Below are 12,230 nucleotides of genomic sequence, written 5' to 3' on the forward strand. Positions count from 1 at the left end.
TGGAACAAAGATCTGTTTACAACCTGGAAAACTGCTCTGGCAGAAAACCAGCATATCAGGCCCTTCTCCCTCGGGATGTAGCCAGGAACTGTTCTGTTTGCTTCAGTCTCGTTCTTCTGGTTGGAAGCACTTTCCAGCTTGCTTAGGTTTGGGGAGCTGAGAGAAAAAAACAGCAATAACTTAGCTCTGAGGCTGTTGTCTCAAACCGCTTTTCAATTGTGTGCACAAATGGACAGGAAGAGTAAATGAAGCTTGTCAGGCCACGTAACGCTGAAAGAAATCAAGGTGGTTCCCTCCCTCGTGAAAGCAGAGCTGTGTATGGCATCGAGCGTCAGGGCTGGATCAGAGCACAACTCCTTTCCTTGGTTTTAGCCTGTTGCTGCATATACAGACCCTTGGAAATATTTTGTGTTTCCTGAAAACACAATTTCCAGTGTGTTTTGCCTTATAGTAATACTTTGTTAATTCTGTCTTTCTTTACACTGTCAGTAACCAAATCATCTTAACAGGAAAAACTGCAAGAATTTAATAGCTGTGGATCAATTAACAAGTGGGGTTTTTTTAAAAAAAATAGATTAACTGGTTGATTAAAGCCTCGTTTCAAAGTCTTTAAGAGGAGGCTCTGGTGCTCCTCAAATGTTTCTTTAGTTTTAGATTAGTTTGAACTGACTTTTTTTTTTCCTCTACATTTTGTGAGCCTTTTAACCTCTCTGCCTTCTAGGCTTCATATTGGTTTTCTTCCTTTCTCATATTTGCTCCATTGCTCAAACATTGCATATCTTTTTCCTTGCTTTTTGCAGGCTCCTGCATGTCTCCTGGGTTTGCCCAAACTCAACCTGTTGTTTTTCTGTTCCAGGTAACCTACTCCAGTGGCAGTAAATGCTTCAGTTGTTCTTCTGCAGCAGAGAGGGACAAGTGGATGGAAAACCTACGCAGAACAGTGCAACCGAATAAGGTAACAAACTGTGGAAATAAGATTACTGGGGCAATGGAGGTGGTATGGTTGGATTTTAGGCAAGTGTACCAGGGCTTCCCAACAGACACACACTCAATTAATTTAGTCTGGGGAGAAGTGCGCTCATCGGTGTATCAAAAGGTGCTGTGTGCTATTGTAGTAAGCGCAAGTCAAACCTTTAATGAATAATTACATGTCACATCCTTCCTGATCCCAGCCCCCATGCCTGCTTACGAGGTTTCAGACTGACACTGTGCACCTCAGAAGGATGGGATGTGGCTTCACAGGTTTCATGTTTAATGTGGGGACATAGTTAGGATAAGTCACCTCCATAGCTGGCATACCACCTTCAAGGGACGGGCTATCCAGGGCTCTTGGAGTTATTCACAAGAGTAAACAATGCAGCGTGCCCTGCCAGTCTGGCAGCTTTTGAGTGACTCCTGTGCAGTGTGTTTGTTCTCTAAACCATTTCAAATGTAGCTTTTTGAGAAGAAAAATGCTCTAGTCCCCACTTTTGACATACAAAAGACAGCCCTTTGACTCTACTTTAGAAAATGCCCGATTTTCTAGAGATTCTGATTCTGAAGATCAGAGCATCTGGTTCTGAACTCTGATTTTGTCCCTGCCTTGGACACCAAAGGTAGCCCTTTGCTGCTGCTTTAGAAGACAAAATTTTTAGGGATTGTGATTCAAAGCTGAACTCTCTCTTCTGCACAGGACAACTGCCGTCGAGCTGAAAATGTGCTCCGTCTCTGGATCATTGAGGCAAAGGACCTGGCCCCCAAGAAGAAATACTTCTGTGAGCTGTGCCTCGATGACACCCTCTTTGCCCGCACCACCAGCAAAACAAAAGCAGATAACATCTTCTGGGGAGAGCACTTTGAGTTCTACGGTCTCCCACCTCTTCACAGCATCACAGTTCACATCTACAAGGATGTGGAGAAGAAGAAGAAAAAGGACAAGAACAATTATGTAGGTCTGGTCAACATTCCCATGGCCAGCGTGACCGGTCGCCAGTTTGTGGAAAAATGGTACCCAGTCAGCACGCCTACACCCAACAAAGGGAAATCAGGGGGACCTTCCATCCGGATAAAGTCCCGTTATCAGACCATCACCATCTTGCCCATGGAACAATACAAAGAATTTGCAGAGTTTGTTACCAGCAACTACACTATGCTGTGCTCTGTGCTGGAACCGGTGATCAGCGTCAGGAATAAGGAGGAGATGGCTTGTGCTTTGGTGCACATTCTTCAGAGCACTGGCAGAGCAAAGGTAAGAACAGGCGGCTTCTGTGAGAACGACTGCTGCTCGCTGCTCCTAAGTGGTACCTTTTCAGCTAGAAAATAGGAAGCTAGAAAATAAGCCACAGCAGAAGGTGCCTGATGGGGTAAAGGGTCTCAAAAGTATTTGGAAACACTTAGGCAAATGCATCCACCAGGAATATGTGTAGACAGAAACAATGCCTACAGTGATTAAGAATTGATACAATGACTTAAGACGCTGTGTACAAAGTATAAGCAGGAGGACTGTATAACTTCATGTTATTCTGAAAAGTTAGGGCCTGCACTTGAGTGTTCAGGAACCTTTTTTGTATTTCTAAAATCATGAGACAGGATAAGAGATAAGTAAGCAAGAGATTAGTAAACTGGAGAATTACTTCTATAAATAAGTCTGATACAAAAAAGGAGCAGGTTGCCATTGTTGATTCAGTGCTAAGTCAGCTAATCAATGCTAACATTGACTTGGTCAGCGTTTGAAGAGACATTTGGAGAATCTATACTCGGTTAATGGTGATCCCACCTGCCCCAAGGATGTCATCAGGACTTCTGGGTGCATGCTGATGGTTCTCTGTGAGGTAGCAATTGAAGTGAGCCTTGGTTTCTTAGTATAGATTGTGGGAAAATATCTTGTAGGTCTTGGGAAATTCAGAGAAGCATTAAAACCCTTGATTTATCGGGATGCTGCCTGCCAAGTGGGCGTGTGAGCTGTACCAAGGTGTAGCTGTCTACTTACAGTAATGCCAGCCAGAGCAAGTTAAGCACGAGTTAGAGGGTTGGAGCTGTGGAGGAGTGGACATAAGGGACAGCCTAATTTAACTGCTCCAAAAAGGTGCTTTTATGTTTGCATAACCATCTGCCACTCTCTGCTGTTCTCCACTTAGCATACGTCTCAGAAATGCTGGTGCATTGTGGCTGTGGGGTAGGAACTTGGTTGTTACTGAGTTGTTTGTCTGATCAAGAGAAGCTGGTTGCTGGCGTATCTCCTGTAGCTTTGTGTTGAAATCCTGCTGGAAAGCTGGCTCTGGATTCCTGCTGTGTCAGCTGCAACAGGTGGATAAATTAGTGTTATAACCCTGGCCTCCTAGTGCCTGAATGTTTGAACCTCTGTTTATTGAAGTGCTGAGCAGTTTAGGCTGCCATAACCTAAAGCTGCTCTTAAGGCAGTTTGTTCCCAGTTTGCACCAGCTGAAAATAATTCTCTCAGATTTTGCTGAAAAGAAACAGCAAGAGTGGATTGAAAACCAAGAGTACTAAATGTGGTTTTTGCCTATATTTATCATATATAATTTGTTCTGCCTATGTTAGCAATGCATTATGTAGTTAACGGGGTTATGAAATCTTCCTACAGCACTCTCTGAACTGTTTGGAATGTGTTGCTGTTTGCCACAGAACCAGCAAGTCACGGTTATCACTCAGCCTTAATTGAGGGTGATGTTTTGGCTTTGGGGGTTCTCTTTTGGAAACAGGTGTGCTTTGTTTTAATGAAAAAAAAAAAAAGAGAGAAATATGCTTCCTGTCTTGGAGAGCTTTACAGTGGCTGAAGTTGAGTCTTGAAAAATACAGAGTACTTCATGTGAAATACTGAGTGTCCTTGACTTGCATAAATTTATTTCTTGAGGAAATAAGTTACTGTAGAATTAGACCCTATATCAAGAGATTATTCACTGTATCAAGACTTACCGATAGCTCCTGGCTGGGCATTTGAACACTATTCAAGTTAAGCCATATGGATCCACAGCAAGTAGGTTAACTTATTTCCCAAATCCTGAACCACTTTTGGTTTGTGAATTGATTTGATGAAGGCCATTCTTCTTATTTAAATTTCACCAAGCTCTAAGAACTTGTGCCTAACTTGCATCTTGGATTTTTAAATCCTAGGTTTCGTGTGATATTCAGTACTAAATATAATATCACCATTTCTTTCAGCAGACAAAGCCACTGATGAACAAGCTGGTGAAGGTTTCTGTTCAGGTTTTAAACTGAAACACAAATTTGGATGTAAAGATTTTCTTCTAGAGACTTTGCTTCTCCCTTTATAGTTTGTGATCTATAACATTTATAACTATAACAAACCCAAGAGGAGCCCTAGCTACTTCCTTGGCCCATACTGCGTGTAGCATCTGTACACCGTGTCCCGAGCTGGGCAATTATTTCAGTAATTCTCTGCCTCCTCTCGTTATCCTTCCTTCTTGGCTTCTGCTCTTAGCCTGGCGTGACTGAGCCTGGGTAAAATAACCTCTTGCCATTTGACCTTTTTCTCCAGGACTTCCTGACAGATTTGGTGATGTCTGAGGTAGATCGTTGTGGGGAACATGATGTCTTGATCTTCAGGGAGAACACGCTTGCTACCAAAGCTATTGAGGAATACCTAAAGTTGGTAGGGCAGAAGTATCTTCACGATGCACTAGGTAAGAAAGCATCTGTCACCTGTTTGTATTGCAAGGGGCAAACCACCACATTATGTTTTTCTGAGTAACCTTTTGTGTCTCTAGTTGTGATGAAGAGATACAATACTGCCACCGATTTGTGGACAGTATTGTTCCATCTGATATATGAACAGGATTAGAAAAGGGATTTTAACACCTAGTTAAACAGTGGAAACTGAGACTGATACCTTGTGTTGTGGTGTCAGGAGTGAATGTGGTATCATGTGCAATACAATTAGGTGGAGATTTCAGAAAGGGTTATGAATGTGAAGTATGTATTTCACTAATCTCCTTTTATTCTAAAGAAGCTCCTGCACTTGCTTTAGGCTAAAGTCTACCACCTAGGGGGTTAGATCTACAAAGGAGTATCTGGTTGACAGTATCTTGCAATAAAGAGGACCAGAACCATGCATGCGCTCTTCCAAAGAAACTCACAGCCTTGCTACAGTTGGCTTTTAGCAACTCCACACAACCATTGTTATCCACGATTGCACAATGAGCCACCCATCCCCCTGGTTGTTGTTTCTTGGACGAAGAAAACTTTGGAAATTGATACAAGAGAAATAAGATCAGGCCAAAGCCAAGTCCCACACCACATCCTTTCACCAATGAAAAAATATAAAAGTTTGCTTTCCCAGCTGTCTCACTTGTCCGCAGCAATCCCAGATGCTGGCAAGTCTTCAACGAGATAGTGGGCTAAATTAGTGCTCCAAGGGTCAAGATAGTCAGGTCCATGATTATATGCATTTTGGCCATTTCTTAAGCATAATGAGCTTGTTCTGGTACGCTTATTCTCACGGGTGGAACCGCTGAGCATAAGTCACAGTGCTGGCTTCTTGCCTGGTGTGGAGAAATGAGCAGCGTATTACTTTGTACAGTGTTTTTCAGCAGACTGAACCATCAGCTGTGGGACCAGTACTTTTGACCACAAGCCCCTTAATGTGCAGTAATTACATAAAAATATTTTTAAATTAATGACTTCTAATACATCATATAGAGCTGAGCAATAAGAGTGTAAATCATAGACATGAGAGATGGAAAATCCCCCTAGGGTCATCCCGCTTGTCTGTAGCTCAGGGCAAGGTTGCTCATGACAATATACCCATCTAATTCTTTGTCATTTTGCTCAGATGCCATGTTCTTTGAAAGGATTAACAACATTACGCTTGGTGTTAGCTATTTAATACGTCTGTAAGAGCATCTTAATATAGAATTAAGGCAGGGTCTTATGGACCACAAAGAGTAAGTTTTTAAGGAAAAAAATTGTCCAGTAAACAAGAGTTAAAACAGAACTGGCTCAACAGAAGTGATGCCGAGAGTTTTGCAAATAAGTGATGTAGATGCCCTCAGCAGAAATTTGTTGGACCCCAACAAAAAAACCAGAAGCGCTTAAGAAAATTCGCCACCTGCTTTGCTTGCAAGAACACTGCTGACTCGAGGTCTGGGGGTGGGGAATGGGAGGTGGTTAGGGGTTTTATGAAAACAAAGACAAAATAAATCAAAACCCTTTTGCACAAACAAGCCTTCTGGCATTAGCTGGGAGCCAGCAAGATCATCTGAGGAGATGAACTTAAAAGACATTGAGTTGTTAAATGAATGAATAAAGTATTTTTCCTAGTGAACAACAACAGTTTAAAAATCTCTTGGTGTGCTAGCATATATAGGAGGAGAACTAGCAAGTAGTTCATTCTCATATGTCAAACAAAGGAAACTTCATCTGGTTTTGTACGTGTCCATTTTCTCTTGTGATGCCACAAGAGAAGGATGACAGAAACGCAAAGGATTTTGAAAGATGCAGGCTATAAAACTGTTGTAAGGCATTGATAAAAGAGGTTGAGAAAATTAGCAATCTCTAGCTTGCACTTGGGTATTACTCTTATTCAAGAGCAAGGTGACACTTTTTGAAATTAAAAAAAAATGGTAACTTTGGAAATAATAAAAATAAATAACATTGTCAAGTGCATTTCCTGGGGAAATTACGAAGACAAATAGCACAGCTTCATTCCTAAGACTGTGGATAATTTTATAGTTGATAATACAGTTTGAATACCAAGTCAGATCCTATTCTTTAGGCTGTAAGTGAAGTGTCTGCAGGGTTTATAAGCAAAGCCGTCCTTTTCCTGCACCTCTGTTTGGGGGCAGCGAGGGCACAGGAGGCCGAAGCATCAGAGCACCAGCCGTCTGATCTGGTGTGGCAAGTGCTCTGCTCTGACAGGGCTGGGAGGAGTCGTGTCCCCAACATCTGGTGTCTGGAGCCTGGATTGCAGCCACAGTGAGCAGAAGAGGCAGTGGCCAAGGAAAGACAGACATAAGCAGGATTTAAAGGTGTGTCAAGGAGGCTTTTTGTGTAACCACCCTGTTTGTCACCCTCTTCCCTTTGTCCAGGGGAGTTTATCAAGGCTTTGTATGAGTCGGATGAAAACTGTGAAGTGGATCCCAGCAAATGTTCGTCCAGTGAATTAACAGATCATCAGAGCAACCTGAAAATGTGTTGCGAGCTGGCCTTCTGCAAGATTATTAACTCTTACTGGTGAGGCATCTTCCCTCCCCCTCTCCACCATTAGGTCATTTGCTTAGAGGGTGCCCATTCCTCCTCTGAAGATGAGAAAGCAGCAGTTGTACAGGGAAATAACATAGACTGATCTGTCTTCTGAGACTGCCTTCATTTCCTTTCCTCGCTGCCTTCCTACATCTGACACCATATTGCAGGTGGAACCTGTGCCCAAAATTAGGGTTTCCAGTCCCACACACCATACCTGGCAGGAGCCTCTGCTGAAATGCTCTGCCAAGGGAACACATGCTGAGCTGGGACTGAATAAGGAGGGATTACAGTGAGAAGAAAACAGCTTAGATTGAACTTGGAATAAAAAGCTGAAAGTTTTGATGTGTATAGAAAACTTTTAGACCCTTTAGATGTATAGAATTGAACAGGAAATCACAGGGAGGAAAGGTTGGCGGGGGTTTCTGTTAGTCTCTGTTCCTGAGTAATAGTGAAATAAGAAGGGCCTTTCTGCTTCAGGATGAAGCACATGTGAAATATTGAGAGATCTTAACAAGCAAAATAAAAATATCAGTTATGGAGATGAGTTCCATTTGGTTCAGTTTGTTTTTAATATCCTAACACCCTGTTTGCTCCAGGGTAACAATGGCTAAGTAGTTCTTAGCTTGCGAATCAGCGTGCCTGAAAATGGCTTCACTTAGCATATATGGACAAGAGATGCTTTAAAGACTACTTAAGTATCACCAGATTAAATGGGGATCTAAGAATAGATGCCTAATGACATTTCCCAGCCTAGAGAGAGAAAAGCGGGGAGGAAAAAAAAAAAAGAGCCAATGATGTTTTCTCCCAGATTATTTCAGGTGACTGGTCATTGGTTCAACTTGTTGCATCTCATTGCCCATATGATTTTATTTCCTGGTTGTTTGTTTTTCAGTGTGTTCCCTCGTGAGCTGAAGGAGGTGTTTGCATCTTGGAAGCAGCAGTGCCTGAGCAGGGGCAAGCAGGACATCAGCGAACGCCTGATCAGTGCCTCCCTCTTCCTCCGCTTCCTCTGCCCCGCCATCATGTCCCCCAGCCTCTTCAGCCTCATGCAGGAGTATCCTGATGACCGGACATCTCGCACGCTCACGCTTATTGCTAAAGTCATTCAGAATCTCGCCAATTTTGCGAAGTAGGTGGTGACAATAAAACTGAAACTGGTGCCTCCAGGGCTGCAAGTCACTGCAGGGCACTGTGGAGTAAGGAGAGCCCTGCTTGGTAGTCATGTTTGCAGGCAGCTCATTCTCTGTCACACTGAAGTCAGCTTTGGAAAAGGAGGAAATTTCTCACACGTGAAACACCGTTCGCCCTGAAACACCTCAGTGTCTCCTTTTCACGTGCAGATTTGGGCTGTGTTGAACTGGGTAGAAGTGACAGTATAAAACCAAGAAGAGCAATGCATTAGTATGTCAGTGTGTATGCTGTTTCAAAAGAAAAAAAGCCTGTCCCCACCAAGGGTCATGATTTTCCTCCTTTCTTCCTCCCAGATTCCCAGCTGAATGACACAAAGGACATGGCATGTCTCTGACGGGGGAGGGACGCAGAGAAGGGGAGAAGGGGAAGGATTGTCTGTGGGATGGAGCGGGGGGAGATGTGTTGACCCCTTGATCATAGTGCCAACAGTGAATTACTAGTATTTATTTAAGTCTAAGAAAGCAGTGAATCTCTTAAATCGTCCCTTTTTTTTCGCCCTCCTGGACCAAATCTTCAGAAAGGCAGGTCTAAAGTGAAGTATTTAAGTAATTGTCTGTGAGCACTTGTACTCTGTATTCTGTGTGGAGGTTATTGACTAGCTTTCCCCCCCTCCCCTTTCTTGCAGGTTTGGGAATAAAGAAGAATATATGGCTTTCATGAATGACTTTTTGGAACATGAGTGGGGAGGAATGAAGCGTTTTCTCCTGGAGATCTCTAACCCAGATACCATCTCAAACATGCCTGGATTTGAGGGCTACATCGACCTGGGCAGAGAGCTCTCAGTTTTGCATTCGCTCTTATGGGAGGTTGTGTCCCAACTTGATAAGGTAAAGCAGGCTGGAGGCCCAGGAGGGCGAATCCGGCAATTGTATCGTGGCAACAGTAAACACTAGGAAACATCAAGGGAGCAGCTGAAGCCTGCTTTGGGGAGAACTTATTCAACAGCTTTTGAGAGGAATGTTTGATAGTGGTATTTCACAATTGTTCTTTCTGTAATTTCAGATCAGGGCCTACAGCAGGGCATGTGAAGTGGTTGGGCTGCAGCAGAAGTGCAAACACTTTGCAGAGCCTTAAGTAAGGATGGGTGTTAAATGGTAGAGAGGGCATCGCTTAAAAGCAGGCCTGGAATTCCCCGAGCAGCCAGTCCTTTCTCATAAGTGAGCTGGAATATAAGGGAGGGTGTTTGGACAGAAAATGAAACCCGGTGCAGTGCCCTTTTTGATGCTAATGGAGGTGCTTTGCCTCACCCCAGGCCCTACCCTGCCCCGCTCTCATGTGTTGGCCAGGCAGAGCTGTTCTCATTCAAGACCTGATCCAAAGCTTGCTGAGATGTTCTCACTTCTCTAGCCTTTGGATTCATGTTTAGTATACAAGAGGGTGCCGTGTACAAACCTGGTTCCACTCTCAGTTTTAATCTCTAAGTAAAGCAAGATACTTTCTGCTGTCCAGTGTGCTGGGCTCACATGCATTGTCCAGATTCTGTTCTACTGATTGCAACAGATATTGCCAACAATAAGCATCGCTTCCATTTACCTATGGAAGGAAAAAAAGGGAGTAGTTTGCTCTTCATTAGATATGTGGCTTTGCAGGATCCAAAATCATTAAAACTTTGATAGCAAAGGTAGTTGATAAGACCCAGAAAAGGTGAGCTGTGAGTCATTATTTTTTTTGCAAGTGTTTGGAACTGTTCCATATTTCAACTTTTAGAGGTGCATTATTTTGTCCATATTCCATCCATATTACACTTTCCTTTGAAACTGGAGAGGTGAGGTGAATTGCAATGCACTGTTAATATTTTCGTTGTATTAGGGTTTGCCAAAATAGTTATTTGTTGAATATCTGTTTTCTCACGGTACGTTATTTAAAACAGAAAACAAAAAACTGAGCTTGTCGCATCTGAGTAAATTGAAATGTCCTTGACTCGAAAAAGCAATATATATAAATCTTAGTTAATCTTAGTTTGATAACAATTTATGATCCTGTTTTTCCGTTTCCCTCATACTTGCACACAGTGTACATTCAAAATGTCACAGGCAGCAAAGTCAGCTATAAAGACAGTTCGGTAGCCTCAGGAAAGCAGGCAAAGTGAGCACTCAATAGTCCACATCCTCCATTTCTACAAATTGGGGTAAACCCACCAGTGCAGGGAACGGGAAGCTGGTCAGGCTCCAGTCTCTAGAACTGCAAATGGATCTTTGGACTTGGTATTAGTTACTGTCAGCGGCTTTCTGGGTCGTAAATGTCTTGGGCAGCAAGGAAGGGGAGTAGCCAGACCTGGATAATCTGTCAGAGCAGATCTGCTTTGCCCTTTCTGTAGGTTAGACATATGGATCTATTCTAACAGGCCCTTGGGAGCTGGCATAGTGCTTTGCTAAAATGAGAATTAAGGGGTAAAGTTACATTGCAATAATGCTTTACTGTAGGCAATGATTGGGAAAGGATGAGAAAAGTCACCTCAGAGATTTTAATAGACACAGAAGTGCCACACGAAAAGCATCTGTAAAGAGACCTTTCTCTGGAGCCAAGCTGACCGAATACCTGCTTACAGGAAAAATAAGGATATCTTTGAAAAGAGCACTGTCTTTGTAGTGGAGGTTTACTTTCTTAAAAGCCTCCAGCACTTTCACCTTCTTGCTGTGGTCCCAGGAGCCTGAGGATGCCCTGTACATGATATAGCCGGCAGTGACCCAAAGAGGGGGAGAAGGATGAGGAGCCTGAACCAGCAGCCTTCCTTGCTGGAAGGTCAGCTGCTCTTCTCCTAGGCCTGGCCAACATGTAACTGAACAAGAAGCTACACATTTTATCCCAGGCTGATGTGATAATGTTGGGATGAGGATGACTGATGTTTTCATGCAGTTATTTGTCACGTTTACGTAGGGAAGAGTGCCTTAACTTTCGATAACACAGTGCTACAGGAGATGGCATCAGTGTAGGATGCCAGAAGCAAAAGGCTTATGAAACAAAAACCTTCCCTTTCCCCATCTCCCTCAACCCTTGCAATTCTCTCATGATCCCCCTGAATGCCGCATCCCCTTGTCTGTTGGCATGCATCTCCTTTACCACATGACACCCTCTGCCTGGAAAGTTCCCCCCACTAGCTGAATCTGTAGTCTTTGAATGCCCTTTCATGAGTAGATACCATAGTTTTTACATTGTCCTCACCCACCCTGATCTTAGTTTGCTTTGCATGATAGTTTTGCATTGGAATGGCAATAATTTTGTTTTATTGAGCATGATTTTTATTTTTGGGGGTCAATCCTAATTTCTTTTCTATTTCCTTTTCTTTCCTCAATGTCTGCTGCACCCCGTTTCGTCTCCTCCATCCATCTCGTCGCCGTGGTTACGCTGCTCCGTAACACTGCATTACGGTCCTGGCACACCCGCACACAACCACCCACCCTCCTTCCTTCCACCTCCACCCCTCCGCCTCTGTGCATCGTTATCAAAAACAAACAAAAACAAAAACAAAACTGGCGGATGTCGCGGTGCTTGTTGTCCAATTAGGGTGAAAATTCCTTCCTACAGGCGACCGTGGCAAAACTGGGACCTCTTCCTCGTATTCTTGCCGATATCACCAAATCAATGACCAACCCTACGCCGATACAGCAGCAGCTGAGGCGTTTCACGGAGCACAGCTCTAGCCCAAACGTCAGTGGCAGTCTCTCCTCAGGGCTTCAGAAGATATTTGAGGACCCCACTGATGGGTACGTAAGAGCCAGAAGATGTGGGATAAGGCGGTTGTTAAGCCTGTTAAGAGTTGAGCGCCTCGCTGCCTGAACTGTCTGCCCTGACCAATCTTAGGAGTTGGGGATACACAGTCCCAGTAAGAGGGTGCA

General features: G+C 43.5%; 1 protein-coding gene across 13 annotated transcripts in view; it reads left to right on the plus strand.

Annotated features, from left to right (window-relative positions):
• RASAL2 (RAS protein activator like 2) overlaps window positions 1–12,230 on the plus strand; it is a 180,405-nt gene that overhangs the window by 151,056 nt on the left and 17,119 nt on the right. For 11 of the 13 annotated variants that reach the window (XM_071809971.1, XM_071809972.1, XM_065842749.2 and 8 more), the window contains 7 exons: window positions 857–955; window positions 1,673–2,227; window positions 4,499–4,643; window positions 7,047–7,191; window positions 8,096–8,332; window positions 9,020–9,221; window positions 11,899–12,098. In XM_071809971.1, the coding sequence (XP_071666072.1) occupies window positions 857–955; window positions 1,673–2,227; window positions 4,499–4,643; window positions 7,047–7,191; window positions 8,096–8,332; window positions 9,020–9,221; window positions 11,899–12,098 (1,583 nt within the window). The remainder of the gene's footprint in view (window positions 1–856; window positions 956–1,672; window positions 2,228–4,498; window positions 4,644–7,046; window positions 7,192–8,095; window positions 8,333–9,019; window positions 9,222–11,898; window positions 12,099–12,230) is intronic. The other 2 variants (XM_065842751.2, XM_071809968.1) reach the window with 1 other exon arrangement.

Source organism: Patagioenas fasciata, chromosome 6 (assembly GCF_037038585.1).
Source record: "Patagioenas fasciata isolate bPatFas1 chromosome 6, bPatFas1.hap1, whole genome shotgun sequence".
Taxonomy (NCBI): Eukaryota; Metazoa; Chordata; class Aves; order Columbiformes; family Columbidae; genus Patagioenas; species Patagioenas fasciata.